General features: G+C 39.9%; 2 protein-coding genes and 1 long non-coding RNA gene across 4 annotated transcripts; 1 reads left to right on the top strand and 2 right to left on the bottom strand.

Annotated features, from left to right (window-relative positions):
- Positions 1-7,414: 7,414 nt before the first annotated feature.
- LOC108717812 lies at positions 7,415-10,155 on the bottom strand. Of its 2 annotated transcripts, none has more exons than XR_005961536.1 (3): positions 9,194-10,155; positions 8,796-9,089; positions 7,415-8,621 (listed from the first exon to the last, which is right to left on the bottom strand). It is a non-coding gene; the product is annotated as an uncharacterized LOC108717812 (long non-coding RNA). The 2 variants fall into 2 exon arrangements; XR_005961535.1 differs by having other exon boundaries at positions 8,796-9,523; positions 9,735-10,155.
- Positions 10,156-10,754: 599 nt separating this feature from the next.
- Positions 10,755-12,110, bottom strand: LOC121394182 (phosphatidylglycerol--prolipoprotein diacylglyceryl transferase-like). The gene is made up of 4 exons (XM_041564400.1): positions 11,842-12,110; positions 11,484-11,590; positions 11,306-11,376; positions 10,755-10,949 (listed from the first exon to the last, which is right to left on the bottom strand). The coding sequence occupies exons 1-4, from the start codon at positions 12,047-12,049 to the stop codon at positions 10,841-10,843; spliced, it is 495 nt and encodes a 164-aa protein (XP_041420334.1). The 5' UTR covers positions 12,050-12,110; the 3' UTR covers positions 10,755-10,840.
- Positions 12,111-16,804: 4,694 nt separating this feature from the next.
- Positions 16,805-17,603, top strand: LOC121394184 (serine/threonine-protein kinase N2-like). The gene is made up of 2 exons (XM_041564403.1): positions 16,805-16,951; positions 17,056-17,603. The coding sequence occupies exons 1-2, from the start codon at positions 16,838-16,840 to the stop codon at positions 17,197-17,199; spliced, it is 258 nt and encodes an 85-aa protein (XP_041420337.1). The 5' UTR covers positions 16,805-16,837; the 3' UTR covers positions 17,200-17,603.
- The last annotated feature ends 7,494 nt before the right edge of the window (positions 17,604-25,097 follow it).

The raw sequence follows: 25,097 nt of genomic DNA, 5'->3' as shown, positions 1-25,097 counted from the left end.
TGTGGCTAGTTCAGAGACTGGGGCCCTTGTTAAAGTAGAGGGTCAGATGAATTCAACCCAATATCAACAAATTCTTCAGGATAATGTTCAAGCATCAGTCACAATGTTGAAGTTACGCAGGGGTTGGATATTCCAACTAGACAATGACCCTTAACACACTTGGAAATCTACAAATGCATTTATGCAGAGGGAGAAGTACAATATTCTGGAATGGCTGTCACAGTCCCCCGACTTGAATATAATTGAAGATCTATGGGACGATTTGAAGCAGGCTGTCTATGCTCAGCAGCCATAATTTTAAGTGGAGAGATTTTGAATGGACGAATGGTCAAAAATACCACAATGCAGAATCTACACACTCATATATTAAAAGGATGTTGCTACTTTGAAAGCTTAGCCAATGACAAACAAAACTAAAAGAATTAAGAGGGGTTTCCAAACTTTTTCATGACTGTATCTGCTTCAGTAAGATGTCATTGTTTGTTATTTACAGTGGAGGCCTGGATGTCCATCAATACAAAGAAGGGATAATATTACTGACAAAAAAGATTAGATGTGGTTACTGAACAAAATAAGATCTGACATATAGCGCTACCCCCTTCCTTTACATGCCACTAAAGGAAAGAGGTACAGTTAGACGTGTGTGTGTTTAAATGATGTATTTGCTCCAGAGAGATGATATAGAGTTGGGGCAGAGCTACTGACAAGGACTTCACCAAGGCAGTGAGTAGGATTTCGACGATTGTACTTTGAATTTACTTAGGATTTGCATATAAATCCCTGATTTTTCCCTGCCTGGAACCAGACTCAAGTATATTTGATTTACAGTGCTCCTATTCTCAGTGTGATTGAACAGAAGGCTTTTGTCTGGATGCACCGATATATATTGCTCTTATTAAAGTATATTTAGCCCAATAAGGTGCTCCTCCCTCTGTCAAAACTCCCACCTCCCCAGTGTTAATATTCAATCAGACACAGAGATTCCCCTGCTCCCTCCCCTATTTCCACTCTCTGCCCTGTGCCTTCCCCAACTCAGCCCTCCCCTATTCACCCAGCCACATCCTCCCTCCCCCTCCACGTGTCCTCCTCCATCTCTCCTTCTTTGTCAGGTGTGAGGGTTCTTTCATCCTACTTGCTATATTCACTCAGTATAAATGCCCCTCCCCATGGCAGCTCAGCCAAACCACATTTTCCTGTCATGTGGAGAGGGCTGAGTTTGGGGACGGCCCAGGGCAGAAGTGGAAATAAGTCGCAGGGAACAAGGAAATGTCTGTAAATGTACAAATATGTAATTATTTTATTTATTTACTATAGTATTGAAGTTAAAATAAAAAGTGCAGTTAAAGGAAGGGCTGACAGAGTAAAATAGCAGTCTGGCATATAATAGGCTTTGTATAGAGAATAGAGCTGTTATGATAAAGCAACAGATAAGTGGCAGATTCATGTGCTGACGAAATGGCAAGGCTATAAGCAAGAGAAGTTACATATCCATGGAGCTGCAAATCACTCAATTCATCCTGTCTCTTTCATCAGGATTAAGAGATTGCAAAAAAAAAAGCATTACAGTTTGAGGTAAATTTGAGATGGGTAGCTGTATTTTCAAGCTGATGGTTTTGTTAGTACATACATTGCCGCATGTATTGAGCAAGGAAGAGTTAAATATTCTATTTCAGATTTCAGCTCACACATGTATTGCTGGTGCTGCGAGTTTGTTGAATTTTGTTATTCGCCCAGTTTTTAATGAAGGTCAGACATGCTTCCCATGTTTTCCAATAAGCCTGACTTTTATCGTGTATGAAATGTGTTATTTATTCTCATTTTCTTATTTCCTCTCCCAGGGCAATCTATTGGGAATGTGTTGGGGTCTGAGACACCGTCTAGGGATCAATGTTTTCGCTGCATGTAGGAGACGCAAGGTAAATTAAATCACTGTGTGATTTAATGTGCTGACTGTTTTTTTTCTAGTATCGTGTTATTGTATCAGTGTTTTTTATTGAAATCTGCGTTATTTCTGTAAGTATGTTGTTCCAGTATGATTTAAGTTGAGAAGAAGAGCAGCACATGTGTAAATGTGTAGTATGTCCGCTTTTCTGTTCCACATCTCCAGCAAATTTCACAGCTATCTGGGTACGTTATGTAGTTTAGCTGAAGTGTAGTGCCATCTAGTGCCCAGTTTGTAGCTCATTTCTTTTGTCAGCTCTGGAACACTTGTGAATTCAGTTAAAATGTTCATTTTTGAGTTAACTTTTAGTATGGTATAGAGATGGATATTCTGAGACAATTCACATTTGGTTTTCATTTTTTATTATTTGCGGTTTTTGAGTTATTTATCTCTTGATTCAGCAGCACTGCAGTTTCCAGTTTCAGCAATTTGGTTGCTAGGGTCCAAATTTCCCTAGTAACCATGCATTGTTCTGAATAAGAGACTGGAATATGAATAGGCAAAAAAGAAGAGTAATGAAAAGTAGCAATAAAAATACATTTGTAGCCTTATAGAGCATTTGTTTTTAGATGAGGTCAGTGACCCCCATTTGAAAGCTGGAAAGTGTTAGAAGAAGAAGGCAAATAACTCAAAAGCTATAAAAATAAACAATGAAGCCAAATTGAAAAGTTGATTAAAATTGGCTATTCTATAACATACTAAACGTTTACTTAAAGGTAAACCGCTCTTTTAAATTTTTTAAAGTTTTCTGGAAATACTATACCTACATCATTCTGCCAGCCTGTACAAAAGGGCTGGGAATGTGTTTTAAAATATTGCAACAGTACCTTGTACATTTTGGAGACTAGACTTACAATATTAAGAAGTTAATCTAGGAGTTTAGAGGTCATGACATTTTACCCTTCCTAATAATTCCTCCCTATCCACATCAATGCGTTCTAAAAATGTTTGTTTTTTAGGGTAAACCTACTGTTAGTGGAATATTTGGCCTTAAAATCAGAAGTATGCAGTTTTGTGCAGTGGTGCTTTGGAAATTTGCTAGTGTACTGCTTGGAGTTTTGACCTATAAAAGTGAGAAATCTCCATAAAACTACATATTTGGTATTGGGGTGTTCAGGAGACATGGAGCTTTCTAAATCTGTTGTGATTTTATGCATAAACTAAATTATGTCTCTGATATATGTGTTTATATTATGGCAATTTTTTTTTCCAAAGCCTATATCTTATTACAGAATTGGAATGACACCAACATTCTAGTATATTTTGAAAGCTAATGTTGTCCTTAAAAAAAAAAATGAAATATCGTTTTCCTGGGTAAACTCAAAGATCCTCCCAGGAAACGCACCTTCAAAATGTTCAAAATCTGTCTGGTAATAAAAGTACCAAATTGGGTGGCAGTAGTAAATGTCTCTCCAAAGATGCCCCAGTAGCTCCCCATGTTCTTTTCAGCTGATTCCCAGCACATACAAAGCTGACCCAAAGGTGTTTACAGCTGTTTGACACAACAGATGCAGGGGATCACCCCCCTGTGGAAGAGAAATTCCGTGTGCCGGTTCTGTGTTCTTCATGGTTGTTTTGTGCTGATATTGCTTCCAGAGACAGTTTATAACTCAGCAGTGAGTGTTCCATCTAAGAACATGTCAGTTTAGATGACTTCTGGATCATAGAACCTCTGATTTCTTTAGAAATTGCAGGTGAAACAACACAACTAATGAGGCAATTGCAGGTTTCCTGCAGCCCCCCATGTGCATTATTGTATTTATAATCCGTGTACAAAGGGTTCCTTCATCCTTTTGCCATCAAGTTATACTGCACCAAACGACTTGTAGAGAATAGTTCCATTTATTAATTATAAAATTCATAGATAATGTCACTGTACAGTTGAAATGAAATAACATATTCCCAGTAAATAGCGAATAACATTATGAGTTCCCTTCTGATAAGAGCCTGCAGCATGTCTCCTGCCATGAGTATAAACCTAACTTCCATGCCATTCCTGGGAAAAGACATAGCCACCTACCCTCAGGGACAGTGTGATTGATGCTTGACATGCGCTCCCACGTTGGCACCCAATACAGAAACTACGAAATTCTATCAGGAACAAGTTCCACACCCTATGCTTCTATCAAGTTCTATTAATTTGCTTCTCTGACTTGTATAGAGAGATATAATAAAACTATGTCCCATTGGTATTCCCTTCTACTATGCATAGTTCACCAGAAACACCCCTTACATTTGTTTACAACATCATGTCAGCATAGGTATTCCCTGTACTATTCAGCACGAAAAGCCACTTACGTTTGCTTATAGCCTGTACATAGTGATGCGCTTAAAATCATCAAATATTTCCCTATATTAATATACTTTTTTATCAGATTGGGACTGTAACTGTGGGATATAATCTAATAGGAATAATTTCATAAAAATATTACATGTAGGTGTATAGAACTGGCTCTTTGCTGTGATAGCTTGGTGCCACCAATCAGTGTGTCAATCAATAGGAGCTGCAGCCACAGAGTGCTGTCCATGGTACTGAATGGAAAAGGCAGTTTAAGCTGCCCTCAATGGCTGCATTAGTTATTGCCGTATATGTACCGTCAGTCACATGTTAGATATGTACTTACTATAGAAAATGTGTTTTATCCACACAGGGAACCCGCCCCTTTACCCACACAGGAGCCGCATTCTGATTGTCTGACAGGGTTGTTCTCTCTCCTTTTAATAAACACAAGGCAGAGGTTGTTACGCAGCACATGAAGCCCATTGTGTGTGTTTTTCTGCCCAACTCCCTGCACCTCTGGCATAAAGAACTGGAGAAGATTCCGGTTTGACTAATTGGATTTGTGCAATGAATAGAAACACCCACGGGCACCCACTGCCCAATAACTGGTGCTTTTTCCTTGACCTTGGGAAGCCAGTGCAACAGAATGTAATGGGCACGGCGGGCAGAGTGGGGGCAGGGGTGAGATACCACCAGGCACAGGAGAAGAAGACACGATTTTAATGCAATATATAAAAAATATTTGTAACATGTGGCCTTTCAGTGTCGGGAGGATAAGGGAGTTTAACAACAAGAGTATATGGGAGTTTGTAACAGGAGGGCCACACACCTGTTAGTTGGGCTTTAGAAGCATATAATTCAATTATCTACACACCCTGAAGAGTCACTATGGGGGCTGATTTTAGCCACAGCTTGAAGGTTCTGTCGAAAGAAACAGGTGGCGATTAAAATGTCCAATCCCTTGACTTTCCCTTTGTGGCCAGCGAGACTCTATATTGGCCCCCACAGAGGGTGTGTCTACACTTTGGCCGTGTTGTCGTAGGCGCCAGTCAGCAGATAATTCCCACTGGTGGCTGTTATGCAATGAGACAGGGTATAACATTGTTTTCCTCCCTGCTGCTTGCTTGTAGGCTGCACTACACGCTGCTTCTGGTGCTTCTCCCCTTCCTCCCTGCTGCCTGCTTGTGGGCTGTACTCCTTCCCACCAGGGGAATCTCCCCAACATAAGGGCAGGTAAGGGGCAGACCAACATCAGGCATCTTTTTTCCCATTTCAATGGATCCTGTTACCGCATAATAATTATGAAGATATAATAATTATAATGACCCAGAACACAGGGTGGCAATAACACACAGCAGCACCTTTGTGTCACTTGTAGTAAACATCTTGCCCCTCAGGGGGAGACAATCCCAGAGGAGCAAAACACAGAGTGCCCCTTTACCCACACTGGCAACCCACCCGTCTCTTTACCCACGCAGGGAACCTGCCCTCCCCTATACCCACACATTGAACCTGCCCCTTTACCTACACATGGAACCTGCCCCTTTACCCACTCATGGAACCTGCCCCTTTACCCATGCAGGGAACTTGCCTGCCCCATTACCCACCCAGGGAACACCTGCCCTCTACCCACACAGGCAGCCCCCCGCCCCTTTACCCACACAAGCACTGAACTGTTACAAATTTTCACCATTTAGTTGATACATTTCTCTGCAGCATCTCTGGAGTATTAGTATTAGTATCTATTGTATAAATTCTAACAGCAGTCTTTAACGAAACCCAGGGATTCCGCTCAGCAGGGACAAATAAATGTATCAACCAAGTGTATCAATTTAAAACAGTTTACAGGGTCTGCGACTCTCCTCCCCAGAGAAGTTTTAGGAGGTTAAAAATTAAACTTTAGATTTCGATATTAGAAAATAGAAAGTAAATGAAAAAAAGTTTTTCTAGTGAACCAACTGAACTGAAAAAAAGTGTTGGAAGATAAGCAACCCCTTTAAAATAATTTTCTATTTTTTTTTTACACCCACTTATACTTAGCGCAGTGGCTGCCTGGAAACATACCATTTACCTTTAGAGGTAGAGAAATAATAATCTTATCTTTCTTTATTTTTTTTTAATTGGCTGCAATGTGCAACAATGTACAGTAGGAGATTATTCTAAAGGTGCTGCTATGAGACTAGGCTTGGCGTCGGGTTTTGCATGAGATACAGAAGCTCAGAGGCAAGTCCTATATGTGACTTCACTGAGGCAACCTGAAATGTTTTAATGTTACGAGATGCTGACAGTTAGGCAGGTTAAATAAATAAATATATATATATATATATATATATATATATATATATATATATATATATATATATATATATATATATATATAATATCAAACAGGGGGGTTGTGGGAGCACTCTAAAGGCTTTAAAGTATATATACAAGTATAATAAATGCTATTGCATATGTACCCAAATAGGGGTTATTTTGTTACAAAGTTATGATCATAAAATTGATAAGCCACCATACCACGTCAAGGTAAACCCCGAATATAGATATATATATATATACACACACACACACACACTTAAAAGGTTGAACTGGATGGACGTGTGTTTTTTCCCAACCTGACTTACTATGTTGTATCCATCCAAGCTTGGAAGCTCTTTATTCTGCTCCTGTATAAGGCAAGGTACCACAGGGGTTCTGCCTCATTCTTGTTGTTCCTTATCTGCGAATATTCTGTGTACACTGCATAGGTTTAGCCTTTGTACCCACAGGCATCTTCTCGTTTGCCCAATGAATATTGTGTTGTGCATTGTAACTTTCATTGCTTTGAGCTCAGGGCTGGAGAGTAAGGGAAGGAGAGTGTCACTTTGCTCTTGTGCATTTTTTTCCCTATCTGGGAGGCACCTGATAACACAGACCATGAAAGGGAAAATGGGATCCATTCCTCATACACCATGAAATACAGTAAAAATGTTGTCACTTCTCACACACCCTCTCTATGTTACCCCTGCCAAATGAGACCAGTAACCAGAATAAAGACACACACAGCGACTTGGTGGTAAATCTGTGCAAGACACAGTTTTATTATTGATAAATAGAATAAATTGCGCTTTTTGATCCAGAGGAAGGCAAAAAAAACCTCTTTTTAAGCTTTGGCTAATCTGCTTCACTAGAGGGAAAAATTCCTTCCTGACCCCTTAACGGCGATCGGATTTGCTCCCAGGATCAAGCGCCAAATGAAAAAGGGAAGCAGGGTGAGGGAAACAGAGAAGGATATGGCAACATACACACAAGCACCTTTAAGCCGCAAGGTGAATGCTGCATTCCTCTCCATTCCGTTGGATTCCCTGCAACCTGCAGGCCCGACCTCTGCAGTCTGAGGGATGGAGTGAAGAGGAATGAAGGGTCTACCCGCGTGGCTTATGGGTGCTTCTGTGTATAAAAACATTTTGGTTGAAGGGGAGGCACTGCTGGTTGTACTGTGGGTGGCTTTAAAGGGAGGTACCACTGGTGGGACTATGGTGGGTGGCAGGGAAATACAGGTGGTATTGCATTGTGACAGAAGGAGAAGCTTTGTTGGTGAGGCTGTGATCAATGGAGGAGAAGGCACTTCTGATGGAATTGGGGTACTCTTACTTGGTGGAGCTGTCAGTTGGTACCTTTTCTGAACACCAGCCTGCAAAATCCAAACAAAATAATTTCGAACTTAATCCACATATTTTTTAATTTAGCAAGTGCTATTCCTACAGAAACCCTTTAACAGGTTAAGCAAAATAAAAATATTGACCGAGCATGGTTGCTACCTTTCCCAAAATTCTGTGATTTTGATGAAAGTTGCAAATCACGGTTTCCCATGTATTTTTAAGCCACATGCACATTCGTGATTTCTGACTTTTGGGGGAAATCTATGGTGGTGTTCTTCCAAAATGATAGAGATACACATCCTATTGGTTTCTCTGGCAACTCCACAGGAAATAATATTTTTTGATTATTGGCTCTACTGCTTTAAAAATCTCTACTGCTTTAATGGATCATCCCAATATTTCTATAGAATCCCCTTCTCCTTGCATATGCCTGCTACCCATAACCATCTTTATAAGTGCCCCTGCACCCATAACTCAAGGAAATCTAATGACAGGCATTTCTTGTTCTGATTTGTTCTTCATGGCTTTTCCTTACCCATCATCCCCTTTGGATTTAAAATGCTGCATATTCAAAGTCCTGAAAGGCTTCATCGATCTGGCTTGCCATTTCAGCAGGGGGTCCTTTGGGCTGGGTCAGATTCACTGACAGGTTGGTATATTCGTCATCAAAATACCCCACATCCTCTGGTCCGTTTAGGCTGGGTATGAACGGAGCTACTGCTGTCCTCTCGATGATGTCATCCCAGACAATGCCCTGCAAAATAGAAACCGTAACAAATGCTCGTTATCAGAGGTTTTTCAGAAAGTGGGAACTTACGGCCATGATTAAAAGCTGAGGATATAAAAGGACTGTATCTCTCAGATAATATTCAAAGGTATAGCCCAGCAGATCCTTGAATTATTTGGACAATTTGAACAGGGGACTTACATTAAAGAATGGATGCTCTGCTACATCAGCAGCATTCCCTGGGGTAGAACCCAGCCTCTCCTCAGGATTCTTCTTCAGCAGCTACAAGAACAGAAAATAGCAGTTACACCTACAGAATATTTGGGGAAACTCAAGAGAATTAGAAAGTGGTCAGTGATTGTAATAAAGTGAAAGGTCAGCGCTTACCTCTGATATGAAGCTCAAGGCTTCAGGGTCCAGGGTTGAGGGGTAGTGTGGTTCATCCTCAACAATGCAGTCGTATAGAAAGTCCCTGTCGTATCCAGTGAAGGGTTTCTGAAATGTTTCATGAGTGTTTATTAGAAGTCCTGATAAATATATATTTCTGGAAATATTTAGTTACTTCCCCCTGTAACTGGCCAGTGGCAATTTCTGCTTACCGTCCCGAGGAGCATCTCATAAACGATGACGCCAAGAGCCCACCAGTCGACTGCTCTTGTGTACGCCTCCTCCATCACGACTTCCGGTGCCATATAAGCCGGACTACCAACCATGGTGTTGGTGCGGTCTCCATATCCGATGCCTTGATTAAAAAAAAAATAATTGTTAGTGAGTTTTATGAAGACATTTATGCCAGTGAATGCCCTACATGAGTCCTCTTTGCCCTGTGTAATAATACAAGGTGTCCCTTACCAGTTTTGCCCATCCCAAAATCGGCGATCTTGATGTAGCCGTCTTGATCCACAAGGAGATTCCCAGGCTTTAAATCTCTGTTTTGAAAAAAAGCAGATATTAGGACACATTAAAACTGCTGTGAAATAGCTGAGCCATAAACCAAGCAGAAAGGGTTCTGACTTCTATTTCCTTCCCTTATTTTTCCAAGTAGTTACTTTCAACCTGTAACTGCTACTAAATTGCAACAGCTACAAACCCCCAGTTGTATTCACTACTAAAGGTAGCTACCCCTTTATTAATTCTTACCTGTGTATGACATCCTTGGTGTGTATTCCTTCTAGACCAAGGGTAATACATGCAGCATAGAACCTGCAAGGTTAAGGAAATTTATTAGGTCATTATATGGTGCATTCATATAGGAATCTTAATATTTAGTGCAGCATAAACCCAAATATCCACCTACTTACTTGGCTCTCTCTAGGTCAAAGTGCTTGTTCCTCATCAGGTGTGTTCTTAAACTGCCTCCTGCCACAAACTCCATGATGAAAAACAGCTGGTTCTTCGTGCTGAAGGTGGCGTATAAATCCACTATAAAACTGTGTGGATTTACTAACTGCCCAATCTGTTTTTCTGCTAAAATGCTGAAAGATAGAAAAGTAAATGAGTCCGGCATAGAGTAAAATATAATGGGAACAAAAGCAACTGGGTGAAAGGAAGGGAAGTGAAAGAAAATGATATAAATAGAAAAGATTGTGAGACAGAAAGTGACTGCTACATAAAGGCAAAATGGGAGGCCTATCAGATTATGGGATCATTTTCCATGAACTCACTGTTCTATATCATCGGTGGAGTCGATGTTGTCCTTCTTGAGCACTTTAATGGCACAGTAGATGCTTGCCGGAAGATACTCTACCAGTATAACCTGGAATAACAAAGTGAGTTTAGTGTCATTGTTACCCTGTATGTGCTGCTAAATAGCCAAGTCCTAATTAGAGACTAAATCAATTACCTTGCCGAAGCTTCCCCTGCCTAGAACCTTAATCCGGCGAAAGTCCTTTGCCGTAAAACTGGTGAACTGCAGCTCTCTGAAAGGGAATGAACAGGAATTGTGTTGTTTATGCAATGTGAAATACAATGATAGATATATAATTATATCTTGTATTGAGGATTTCTCTTACTGTGTGCTTTCAGCCTCTTCTAATGTTATTTCTTCTGCCTGAGAATCCTCTGGAATGGAGCTGTAATCCCCCGGATGAGGGCCCTGTGATCTTTCTTCTTCATTCTCTGCTTCTTCATTGTCTGGAACTTCACTGTTGGGATCAGGTAATTGAGGTAAAATATCATTATAATAAAAGTGTAATGTTTATAGAAGAAAGCAGGCTAAACTGCGGCCTTGCGTGTAAACTGTGATCTCACCTTTCTTCCTCGTTCTCAGGCTGTTCTTGCACTGGATGTTCTTCAACAACTGCTTCTTTTGCCTCTTCCTCTGCCTCCTCATTGATGTCGTTTGCAGGTAAGTCACTGTATGTATAATACAAGTTAGTGTTCATTCCAATTCATTCTTTCCCTTAGCGAATGATTAGCTGCAATCTACCCTATTGGTTCCCTTAGCAGATACACCCTCCATAATCATCAATACTACCCCCATCCATAATTCTTAGCTGGCACTGTGCTACTGAATTATTTATTGTGGAACATCCCAGCCAAATGCAGGTGCATCTTACCACCTGCCCTCTTTTGTTGCCAATAATTTAATCTTCTGGTATTTTACATTCATTAGAATAATAATCCAGTTGTTAGATAGATTTTATCTAAATGGATGAAAGTATGGGGTAGGGATTTAATCTGACCTCTAATAAACTCCAAAAAAGCCTTACCTGTCAGATGGCTCTTCGGGCGGCTGTTCTGTCTCTGGAACAGGTTCCTCAGATGATTCGTGATGTTGATGCTGCAAACAAGGAACAATTGGGCAATTAATGAATGTGGCATTACATGGATATGATAATGGTAATGTTTGTGTCCAAGAAATCAATGGCATCAGTGTAATATACTCACTTGGGAAGTATCACTGGCAGGTTCTGAAATGACCTGAACCTCAGGCGCAGTGATCTCTCTTGCTTGGATGTTTACCCCGGTGTCACTGGTATTCTCCGGTACTGCATCTGAAAACATAGCAAATATAAGGATTTTTCAAATACAAAACCATTCTTGAACCTAAGGCCTGTTTGTTGATTTGTCAAGATGATTTAAATGATTATTTTAAAATATTCTTTCAAAAGCTATAAACGTCATCTATAGTCTTGTGGGGCTCAGTGTAATGTCCATGAAGAAGGTAGTGGGTGCGATGCTATGATGACTCTCATGCTCCCCATATAATGTCAACAGGAAAAAGCAAGAGACTGTTATATCTCACCTGGAGCATTCTCTGCTTCCCTCTGAGCTATATCCTCATTGAGCTTGAGGAGAGCGGAGTAAAGGGCTTTCACCTTCTTCTCACTGCTCGTCCTCAGCTTCTTCACCTGGGCTTTGGTCTGTCTGTCCTTGGTGACACGGTACAGCTTTTCTGCCCCTGCTGCTATCCTCATCTCCTTCTGGATGTCTCTCAGCAGCTCCTGCTTCATACCTAAAAGGGAAATACTTACCCTCGGCACACAAGCATCAAAAGACTGATTGATGTCAACAGTCTATAGAGAATGGGGGGGAAAAAAAATGTTTAAGTGCGATACATGCTCCTACACTATAGTGAATATTGAACAATTAAATATATTTTGAATAACATCAGAAAATATAACAGCTGTTTGTCATACAGGTTTACGAAATATTTATTGTAAGCTTAGGAATTTCTCTTTTGTAGTGATAATTCCCCTTTATATGTGCTGGCAAGGCCTCTAGTAATCAGTCATGAAACAACAACTTTACATTTCCGTCTGCCTTACCTCAGTATGCCGGCGTCGATGCAAGATTTTGCACAGTTTGGCGCCCATCTTGATGCTCCTGTATCAGGAAAAAAAGGTTGGTATAAGTCACTTCTTTAGTGGAGATAACGAATACAACTGTAGCTGCTGGTAAATGACAAGCTCTGTAACTTCGCCACTACACATATTAACAATGACCCGCAGAAGTGATGACTTAAAATCATCACTAAATGTTTTAGTTGGTTATAAATGCACTTACTCTATGCAGCTTTATTGTTAATGGTGTATGATGTTTGAATGATTAGCATTGCTATTCTGATGATGTTTTTCTATAATGGAAATACTCTAATAAAGAAACGCTATCATTCAAACACAAAAACAAGTGTGCGGGTTTATTATTTCCTGGTGTTCCTAAAATTGAAAACAAAATAAAACACCCCTAGCATATTGTACCGACATGCCCCTCTGCAGGTAAGTGTCACCTCACTCATCAGAACTTGTGCAAAAATTCTCAAAATATTTGTGATTCCATTTTTCACTCAAATAGTGTGACCTTCCTTTGTGTCATTCCATTAATAGTCAATAAGTAAACAAGAGACGAGTCCATTTTATAGACTTTCTAATTTCCCATTAGCTTATCCATATTGCTTATTCTGTCCCAGATGGCCCTGTTTCGTTTAGTTGGGGGTAAGTCCTAACAGTGCGTAATAGTTCCATTCAACTAAAACATCAGCATACACCTATAAAATGGAACCTATTCCATGGAATGGAGGAAGGTGAGTGAAAAATGGAATCACAATATTTTGAGATTTTTGCACAAGTTCTGATGAGTGAGGTGACAGGGTGATTTGTACTTACCTGCAGAGGGGCATGTCGGTACAATATGCTAGGGGTGTTTATTTTTTGTTTTCATATGTTCTCTATTCACTCACAGACTTGGAATGGCAGCTGCGTTCTAGTTGCTATGCTGAATTACCCTAACAACCAGACAGCAGTTTTGAAATTAAATTGGAAGATGAAAAGTAGATAAAAGAAAGACTGAAAGAAATAGGAACACCAGGAATAATAAACCCACACTTGTTTTTGTGTTGAATGATTAGCGTTTCTATTAGAGTATTTCCATTATAGAAAACATCATCAGAATAGCAATGCTAATCATTCAAACATCATACACCATTAACAATAAAGCTGCATAGAGTAAGTGCATTTATAACCAACTAAAACATTTAGTGATGATTTTTAAGTCATCACTTCTGCGGTCATTGTTATAGTGTAGTGGCGAAGTTACAGAGCTTGTCATTTACCAGCAGCTACAGTTGTATTCGTTATCTCCACTAAAGAAGTGACTTATACCAACCTTTTTTTCCTGATACAGGAGCATCAAGATGGGCGCCCAAACTGTGCAAAATCTTGCATCGACGCCGGCATACTGAGGTAAGGCAGACGGAAATGTAAAGTTGTTGTTCATGACTGATTACTAGAGGCCTTGCCAGCACATATAAAGGGGAATTATCACTACAAAAGAGAAATTCCTAAGCTTACAATAAATATTTCGTAAACCTGTATGACAAACAGCTGTTATATTTTTCTGATGTTATTCAAAAATATATTTAATTGTTCAATATTCACTATAGTGTAGGAGCATGTATCGCACTTAAACATTTTTTTCCCCCCATTCTCTATAGACTGTGACATCAATCAGTCTTTGATGCTTGTGTGCCGAGGGTAAGTATTTCCCTTTTAGGTATGAAGCAGGAGCTGCTGAGAGACATCCAGAAGGAGATGAGGATAGCAGCAGGGGCAGAAAAGCTTGTACCGGTGTCACCAAGGACAGACAGACCAAAGCCCAGGTGAAGAGCTGAGGACGAGCAGTGAGAAGAAGGTGAAAGCCCTTTACTCCGCTCTCCTCAAGCTCAATGAGGATATAGCTCAGAGGGAAGCAGAGAATGCTCCAGGTGAGATATAACAGTCTCTTGCTTTTCCTGTTGACATTATATGGGGAGGCATGAGAGTCATCATAGCATCGCACCCACTACCTTCTTCATGGACATTACACTGAGCCCCACAAGACTATAGATGACGTTTATAGCTTTTGAAAGAAATATTTTAAAATAATCATTTAAATCATCTTGACAAATCAACAAACAGGCCTTAGGTTCAAGAATGGTTTTGTATTTGAAAATCCTTATATTTGCTATGTTTTCAGATGCAGTACCGGAGAATACCAGTGACACCGGGGTAAACATCCAAGCAAGAGAGATCACTGCCGCCTGAGGTTCAGGTCATTTCAGAACCTGCCCAGTGATACTCCCAAGTGAGTATATTACACTGATGCCATTGATTTCTTGGACACAAACATTACCAATTATCATATCCATGTAATGCCACATTCATTAATTGCCCAATTGTTCCTTGTTTGCAGCATCAACATCACGAATCATCTGAGGAACCTGTTCCAGAGACAGAACAGCCGCCCGAAGAGCCATCTGACAGGTAAGGCTTTTTGGAGTTTATTAGAGGTCAGATTAAATCCCCTACCCATACTTTCATCCATTTAGATAAAATCTATCTAACAACTGGATTATTATTCTAATGAATGTAAAATACCAGAAGATTAAATTATTGGCAACAAAAGAGGGCAGGTGGGTAAGATGCACCTGCATTTGGCTAGGATGTTCCACAATAAATAATCAGTAGCAACAGTGCCAGCTAAGAATTATGGATGGGGGTAGTATTGATGATTATGGAGGGTGTATCTGCCTAAGGGAACCAATAGGGTAGATTGCAGCTAATCATTCGCTAAGGGAAGAATGAATTGGAATGAACACAACTTGTATTATACATACAGTGACTTACCTGCAAACGACATCAATGAGGAGGCAGAGGAAGAGGCAAAGAAGCAGTTGTTGAAGAACATTCCAGTGCAAGAACAGCCTGAGAACGAGGAAGAAAGGTTGAGATCACAGTTTACACGCAGGCCGCAGTTTAGCCTGCTTTCTTCTATAAAACATTACACTTTTATTATAATGATATTTTACCTCAATTACCTGATCCCAACAGTGAAGTTCCAGACATGAAGAAGCAGAGAATGAAGAAGAAAGATCACAGGGCCCTCATCCGGGGGGATTACAGCTCCATTTCCAGAGGATTCTCAGGCAAGAAGAAATAACATTAGAAGAGGCTGAAAGCACACAGTAAGAGAAATCCTCAATACAAGATATAATTATATATCTATCATTGTATTTCACATTGCATAAACAACACATTCCTGTTCATTCCCTTTCAGAGAGGCTGCAGTTCACCAGTTTTACGGCAAAGGACTTTCGCCGGATTAAGGTTCTAGGCAGGGGAAGCTTCGGCAAGGTAATTGATTTAGTCTCTAATTAGGACTTGGCTATTTAGCAGCACATACAGGGTAACAATGACACTAAACTCACTTTGTTATTCCAGGTTATACTGGTAGAGTATCTTCCGGCAAGCATCTACTGTGCCATTAAAGTGGCTCAAGAAGGGACAACATCGACTCCACCGATGGAATATGAACAGTGAGTTCATGGAAAATGATCCCATAATCTGATAGGCCTCCCATTTTGCCTTTATGTAGCAGTCACTTTCTGTCTCACAATCTTTTCTATTTTATATCATTTTCTTCACTTCCCTTCCTTTCACCCAGTTGCTTTTGTTCCCATTATATTTTACTCTATGCCGACTCATTTACTTTTTCTATCTTTCAGGCATTTTAGCAGAAAAACAGATTGGGCAGTTAGTAAATCCACACAGTTTTATAGTGGATTTATACGCCACCTTCAGCACGAAGAACCAGCTGTTTTTTCATCATGGAGTTTGTGGCAGGAGGCAGTTTAACACACCTGATGAGGAACAAGCACTTTGACCTAGAGAGAGCCAAGTAAGTAGGTGGATATTTGGGTTTATGCTGCACTAAATATTAAGATTCCTATATGAATGCACCATATAATGACCTAATAAATTTCCTTAACCTTGCAGGTTCTATGCTGCATGTATTACCCTTGGTCTAGAAGGAATACACACCAAGGATGTCATACACAGGTAAGAATTAATAAAGGGGTAGCTACCTTTAGTAGTGAATACAACTGGGGGTTTGTAGCTGTTGCAATTTAGTAGCAGTTACAGGTTGAAAGTAACTACTTGGAAAAATAAGGGAAGGAAATAGAAGTCAGAACCCTTTCTGCTTGGTTTATGGCTCAGCTATTTCACAGCAGTTTTAATGTGTCCTAATATCTGCTTTTTTTTCAAAACAGAGATTTAAAGCCTGGGAATCTCCTTGTGGATCAAGACGGCTACATCAAGATCGCCGATTTTGGGATGGGCAAAACTGGTAAGGACACCTTGTATTATTACACAGGGCAAAGAGGACTCATGTAGGGCATTCACTGGCATAAATGTCTTCATAAAACTCACTAACAATTATTTTTTTTTAATCAAGGCATCGGATATGGAGACCGCACCAACACCATGGTTGGTAGTCCGGCTTATATGGCACCGGAAGTCGTGATGGAGGAGGCGTACACAAGAGCAGTCGACTGGTGGGCTCTTGGCGTCATCGTTTATGAGATGCTCCTCGGGACGGTAAGCAGAAATTGCCACTGGCCAGTTACAGGGGGAAGTAACTAAATATTTCCAGAAATATATATTTATCAGGACTTCTAATAAACACTCATGAAACATTTCAGAAACCCTTCACTGGATACGACAGGGACTTTCTATACGACTGCATTGTTGAGGATGAACCACACTACCCCTCAACCCTGGACCCTGAAGCCTTGAGCTTCATATCAGAGGTAAGCGCTGACCTTTCACTTTATTACAATCACTGACCACTTTCTAATTCTCTTGAGTTTCCCCAAATATTCTGTAGGTGTAACTGCTATTTTCTGTTCTTGTAGCTGCTGAAGAAGAATCCTGAGGAGAGGCTGGGTTCTACCCCAGGGAATGCTGCTGATGTAGCAGAGCATCCATTCTTTAATGTAAGTCCCCTGTTCAAATTGTCCAAATAATTCAAGGATCTGCTGGGCTATACCTTTGAATATTATCTGAGAGATACAGTCCTTTTTATATCCTCAGCTTTTAATCATGGCCGTAAGTTCCCACTTTCTGAAAAACCTCTGATAACGAGCATTTGTTACGGTTTCTATTTTGCAGGGCATTGTCTGGGATGACATCATCGAGAGGACAGCAGTAGCTCCGTTCATACCCAGCCTAAACGGACCAGAGGATGTGGGGTATTTTGACGAATATACCAACCTGTCAGTGAATCTGACCCAGCCCAAAGGACCCCCTGCTGAAATGGCAAGCCAGATCGATGAAGCCTTTCAGGACTTTGAATATGCAGCATTTTAAATCCAAAGGGGATGATGGGTAAGGAAAAGCCATGAAGAACAAATCAGAACAAGAAATGCCTGTCATTAGATTTCCTTGAGTTATGGGTGCAGGGGCACTTATAAAGATGGTTATGGGTAGCAGGCATATGCAAGGAGAAGGGGATTCTATAGAAATATTGGGATGATCCATTAAAGCAGTAGAGATTTTTAAAGCAGTAGAGCCAATAATCAAAAAATATTATTTCCTGTGGAGTTGCCAGAGAAACCAATAGGATGTGTATCTCTATCATTTTGGAAGAACACCACCATAGATTTCCCCCAAAAGTCAGAAATCACGAATGTGCATGTGGCTTAAAAATACATGGGAAACCGTGATTTGCAACTTTCATCAAAATCACAGAATTTTGGGAAAGGTAGCAACCATGCTCGGTCAATATTTTTATTTTGCTTAACCTGTTAAAGGGTTTCTGTAGGAATAGCACTTGCTAAATTAAAAAATATGTGGATTAAGTTCGAAATTATTTTGTTTGGATTTTGCAGGCTGGTGTTCAGAAAAGGTACCAACTGACAGCTCCACCAAGTAAGAGTACCCCAATTCCATCAGAAGTGCCTTCTCCTCCATTGATCACAGCCTCACCAACAAAGCTTCTCCTTCTGTCACAATGCAATACCACCTGTATTTCCCTGCCACCCACCATAGTCCCACCAGTGGTACCTCCCTTTAAAGCCACCCTATTTGATAAAGATTACGAACACAATCAAGCAAATTCTAAAGTGGCCAACGCTGTAAATATCGTTTAAGGAAGAGTATTACATTTGTGCTAATTGTTTTTGCTCTTTGCAACTTTTATTAAGTTCACATCCAAAAATGTTTCAATGTCCTTAATATTTGATATGGGTTGGGTTGAGTGCAGCGAAGTATTTGTCTGTGAAAACTATATATATAATATATACTATAGGCAGGAGATATCCTTTATTATTAAGTACGTCCCTTGCCTAAGAACCTACCAGTATAATGAAGAAAAGCATATTTGAACAAATAGTCAAATTTTTTGCTTAGTTTTACCAGTTGATTTACATTTAAAACTGCCAACAATCCAGTTACAGATGAACACTTTTTAAATGCAAAAAATGAGTAAGAAAGGACAAGTTAAACAGTGAAACAATTCAAGAGCAATTGAAGCACAAAAGGCTACCAAAAAAAAAAAAATCATGTGGAGCATTATTAGCCAGAAAAATCTAACTTTTTCTATTGACAGAAATCACTACAAATGACCTCAACCTCTGAGCTACAATATGGTCAGTGGCTGGTCCAGCTCATAGACCTATGCATGGGTAATTGACTTCTTACACGTCTTGCTCCAGCATCAGGGATCATCCAACATGGTTCGCAGGTGACGGCTTAAGTCCTCACTGAAAGAGGTCAGCAGGTCAGTAGACAGAATTAGTAGATAGTTGTCGTTGTGTATTTTCAATGTGGGGTTTCTTAGCTTTACCATGAGCGTATACAAAGAGAAAATGAGAATGCAACATAATATATATATAGACTTCGCATCTACTCACATTCATCAGACGTATAGATGTTTAAGCATTCAGCTGAATCTTGCTATACTGTCCTCATTAATAATTATTTCTGCAATATAATAGAACAGAACTATTGAGATCTTTACTATAGTTTACACCAACAAAGTGTACCCCAATGTTAGCTTATTATAAAGAAGAAAACCGGCACTCAGAGCTCACATGCATGCGGGCAAAGCTGCGGTTTATTGCACGTAGTTTGGGGACGTGCCCTTTCGTCAGACATGTCAGACTTGTGAGAATGGTTACAGATAACCCAGGATCACCTTCAAAGACCTGCAAGCAACATCTGCTACAGACGGCTGTATCTGTACATCATTCTAAACAATTCAGCCACAAATTTGCACAAAGAACATCTGTATTCCAGGGTGCTGAGAAAGAAGCCTTTCTGTAACTCACGAAGAGAGTCAATGGTTGGTATTAAAAGCTCATTTAGACAAGCACAGTCATTTGGAAAAAGTGCTTTGGGTATGAGACAAACATATAGAGATTTGATATATGATAAGATACAAAAAGCGCTTTGCAGGCGGAAGAAGAACACGCATTTCAAGAAAAAACCTGCTACCTACTATCAAATTTGGTGGAGGTCCATAATGCTGTGGGGCAGTGGTGGCTTAGTTCAGAGACTGGGGCCCTTGTTAAAGTAGAGCCGTCAGATGAATTCAACCCAATATCAACAAATTCTTCAGGATAATGTTCAAGCATCAGTCACAATGTTGAAGTTACGCAGGGGTTGGATATTCCACTAGACAATGACCCTTAACACACTTGGAATCTACAAATGCATTTATGCAGAGGGAGAAGTACAATATTCTGGAATGGCTGTCACAGTCCTCCGACTTGAATATAATTGAAGATCTATGGGACGATTTGAAGCAGGCTGTCTATGCTCAGCAGCCATAATTTTAAGTGGAGAGATTTTGAATGGACGAATGGTCAAAAATACCACAATGCAGAATCTACACACTCATATATTAAAAGGATGTTGCTACATTGAAAGCTTAGCCAATGACAAACAAAACTAAAAGAATTAAGAGGGGTTTCCAAACTTTTTCATATGACTGTATCTGCTTCAGTAAGATGTCATTGTTTGTTATTTACAGTGGAGGCCTGGATGTCCATCAATACAAAGAAGGGATAATATTACTGACAAAAAGATTAGATGTGGTTACTGAACAAAATAAGATCTGACATATAGCGCTACCGCCCTTCCTTTACATGCCACTAAAGGAAGAGGTACAGTTAGACGTGTGTGTTTAAATGATGTATTTGCTCCAGAGAGATGATATAGAGTTGGGGCAGAGCTACTGACAAGGACTTCACCAAGGCAGTGAGTAGGATTTCGACGATTGTACTTTGAATTTACTTAGGATTTGCATATAATCCCTGATTTTTCCCTGCCTGGAACCAGACTCAAGTATATTTGATTTACAGTGCTCCTATTCTCAGTGTGATTGACAGAAGGCTTTTGTCTGGATGCACCAATATATATTGCTCTTATTAAAGTATATTTAGCCCAATAAGGTGCTCCTCCCTCTGTCAAAACTCCCCACCTCCCCAGTGTTAATATTCAATCAGACACAGAGATTCCCCTGCTCCCTCCCCTATTTCCACTCTCTGCCCTGTGCCTTCCCCAACTCAGCCCTCCCCTATTCACCCAGCCACATCCTCCCTCCCCTCCACGTGTCCTCCTCCATCTCTCCTTCTTTGTCAGGTGTGAGGGTTCTTTCATCCTACTTGCTATATTCACTCAGTATAAATGCCCCTCCCCATGGCAGCTCAGCCAAACCACATTTTCCTGTCATGTGGAGAGGGCTGAGTTTGGGGACGGCCCAGGGCAGAAGTGGAAATAAGTCGCAGGGAACAAGGAAATGTCTGTAAATGTACAAATATGTAATTATTTTATTTATTTACTATAGTATTGAAGTTAAAATAAAAAGTGCAGTTAAAGGAAGGGCTGACAGAGTAACATAGCAGTCTGGCATATAATAGGCTTTGTATAGAGAATAGAGCTGTTATGATAAAGCAACAGATAAGTGGCAGATTTATGTGCTGAGGAAATGGCAAGGCTATAAGCAAGAGAAGTTACATATCCATGGAGCTGCAAATCACTCAATTCATCCTGTCTCTTTCATCAGGATTAAGAGATTGCAAAAAAAAAGCATTACAGTTTGAGGTAAATTTGAGATGGGTAGCTGTATTTTCAAGCTGATGGTTTTGTTAGTACATACATTGCCGCATGTATTGAGCAAGGAAGAGTTAAATATTCTATTTCAGATTTCAGCTCACACATGTATTGCTGGTGCCGCGAGTTTGTTGAATTTTGTTATTCGCCCAGTTTTTAATGAAGGTCAGACATGCTTCCCATGTTTTCCAATAAGCCTGACTTTTATCGTGTATGAAATGTGTTATTTATTCTCATTTTCTTATTTCCTCTCCCAGGGCAATCTATTGGGAATGTGTTGGGGTCTGAGACACCGTCTAGGGATCAATGTTTTTCGCTGCATGTAGGAGACGCAAGGTAAATTAAATCACTGTGTGATTTAATGTGCTGACTGTTTTTTTTCTAGTATCGTGTTATTGTATCAGTGTTTTTTATTGAAATCTGCGTTATTTCTGTAAGTATGTTGTTCCAGTATGATTTAAGTTGAGAAGAAGAGCAGCACATGTGTAAATGTGTAGTATGTCCGCTTTTCTGTTCCACATCTCCAGCAAATTTCACAGCTATCTGGGTACGTTATGTAGTTTAGCTGAAGTGTAGTGCCATCTAGTGCCCAGTTTGTAGCTCATTTCTTTTGTCAGCTCTGGAACACTTGTGAATTCAGTTAAAATGTTCATTTTTGAGTTAACTTTTAGTATGGTATAGAGATGGATATTCTGAGACAATTCACATTTGGTTTTCATTTTTTATTATTTGCGGTTTTTGAGTTATTTATCTCTTGATTCAGCAGCACTGCAGTTTCCAGTTTCAGCAATTTGGTTGCTAGGGTCCAAATTTCCCTAGTAACCATGCATTGTTCTGAATAAGAGACTGGAATATGAATAGGCAAAAAAGAAGAGTAATGAAAAGTAGCAATAAAAATACATTTGTAGCCTTATAGAGCATTTGTTTTTAGATGAGGTCAGTGACCCCCATTTGAAAGCTGAAAGTGTTAGAAGAAGAAGGCAAATAACTCAAAAGCTATAAAAATAAACAATGAAGCCAAATTGAAAAGTTGATTAAAATTGGCTATTCTATAACATACTAAACGTTTTACTTAAAGGTAAACCGCTCTTTTAAATTTTTTAAAGTTTTCTGGAAATACTATACCTACATCATTCTGCCAGTCTGTACAAAAGGGCTGGGAATGTGTTTTAAAATATTGCAACAGTACCTTGTACATTTTGGAGACTAGACTTACAATATTAAGAAGTTAATCTAGGAGTTTAGAGGTCATGACATTTTACCCTTCCTAATAATTCCTCCCTATCCACATCAATGCGTTCTAAAATGTTTGTTTTTTAGGGTAAACCTACTGTTAGTGGAATATTTGGCCTTAAAATCAGAAGTATGCAGTTTTGTGCAGTGGTGCTTTGGAAATTTGCTAGTGTACTGCTTGGAGTTTTGACCTATAAAAGTGAGAAATCTCCATAAAACTACATATTTGGTATTGGGGGTGTTCAGGAGACATGGAGCTTTCTAAATCTGTTGTGATTTTATGCATAAACTAAATTATGTCTCTGATATATGTGTTTATATTATGGCAATTTTTTTTTCCAAAGCCTATATCTTATTACAGAATTGGAATGACACCAACATTCTAGTATATTTTGAAAGCTAATGTTGTCCTTAAAAAAAAAATGAAATATCGTTTTCCTGGGTAAAACTCAAAGATCCTCCCAGGAAACGCACCTTCAAAATGTTCAAAATCTGTCTGGTAATAAAAGTACCAAATTGGGTGGCAGTAGTAAATGTCTCTCCAAAGATGCCCCAGTAGCTCCCCATGTTCTTTTCAGCTGATTCCCAGCACATACAAAGCTGACCCAAAGGTGTTTACAGCTGTTTGACACAACAGATGCAGGGGATCACCCCCCTGTGGAAGAGAAATTCCGTGTGCCGGTTCTGTGTTCTTCATGGTTGTTTTGTGCTGATATTGCTTCCAGAGACAGTTTATAACTCAGCAGTGAGTGTTCCATCTAAGAACATGTCAGTTTAGATGACTTCTGGATCATAGAACCTCTGATTTCTTTAGAAATTGCAGGTGAAACAACACAACTAATGAGGCAATTGCAGGTTTCCTGCAGCCCCCCATGTGCATTATTGTATTTATAATCCGTGTACAAAGGGTTCCTTCATCCTTTTGCCATCAAGTTATACTGCACCAAACGACTTGTAGAGAATAGTTCCATTTATTAATTATAAAATTCATAGATAATGTCACTGTACAGTTGAAATGAAATAACATATTCCCAGTAAATAGCGAATAACATTATGAGTTCCCTTCTGATAAGAGCCTGCAGCATGTCTCCTGCCATGAGTATAAACCTAACTTCCATGCCATTCCTGGGAAAAGACATAGCCACCTACCCTCAGGGACAGTGTGATTGATGCTTGACATGCGCTCCCACGTTGGCACCCAATACAGAAACTACGAAATTCTATCAGGAACAAGTTCCACACCCTATGCTTCTATCAAGTTCTATTAATTTGCTTCTCTGACTTGTATAGAGAGATATAATAAAACTATGTCCCATTGGTATTCCCTTCTACTATGCATAGTTCACCAGAAACACCCCTTACATTTGTTTACAACATCATGTCAGCATAGGTATTCCCTGTACTATTCAGCACGAAAAGCCACTTACGTTTGCTTATAGCCTGTACATAGTGATGCGCTTAAAATCATCAAATATTTCCCTATATTAATATACTTTTTTATCAGATTGGGACTGTAACTGTGGGATATAATCTAATAGGAATAATTTCATAAAAATATTACATGTAGGTGTATAGAACTGGCTCTTTGCTGTGATAGCTTGGTGCCACCAATCAGTGTGTCAATCAATAGGAGCTGCAGCCACAGAGTGCTGTCCATGGTACTGAATGGAAAAGGCAGTTTAAGCTGCCCTCAATGGCTGCATTAGTTATTGCCGTATATGTACCGTCAGTCACATGTTAGATATGTACTTACTATAGAAAATGTGTTTTATCCACACAGGGAACCCGCCCCTTTACCCACACAGGAGCCGCATTCTGATTGTCTGACAGGGTTGTTCTCTCTCCTTTTAATAAACACAAGGCAGAGGTTGTTACGCAGCACATGAAGCCCATTGTGTGCGTTTTTCTGCCCAACTCCCTGCACCTCTGGCATAAAGAACTGGAGAAGATTCCGGTTTGACTAATTGGATTTGTGCAATGAATAGAAACACCCACGGGCACCCACTGCCCAATAACTGGTGCTTTTTCCTTGACCTTGGGAAGCCAGTGCAACAGAATGTAATGGGCACGGCGGGCAGAGTGGGGGCAGGGGTGAGATACCACCAGGCACAGGAGAAGAAGACACGATTTTAATGCAATATATAAAAAAATATTTGTAACATGTGGCCTTTCAGTGTCGGGAGGATAAGGGAGTTTAACAACAAGAGTATATGGGAGTTTGTAACAGGAGGGCCACACACCTGTTAGTTGGGCTTTAGAAGCATATAATTCAATTATCTACACACCCTGAAGAGTCACTATGGGGGCTGATTTTAGCCACAGCTTGAAGGTTCTGTCGAAAGAAACAGGTGGCGATTAAAATGTCCAATCCCTTGACTTTCCCTTTGTGGCCAGC

The sequence above is a fragment of the Xenopus laevis genome, chromosome 5S (assembly GCF_017654675.1).
Source record: "Xenopus laevis strain J_2021 chromosome 5S, Xenopus_laevis_v10.1, whole genome shotgun sequence".
In the NCBI taxonomy this organism is placed as follows: Eukaryota; Metazoa; Chordata; class Amphibia; order Anura; family Pipidae; genus Xenopus; species Xenopus laevis.
Note: the sequence above shows the minus strand (reverse complement) of the source record. Positions and strands in the feature narration are given on the sequence as shown.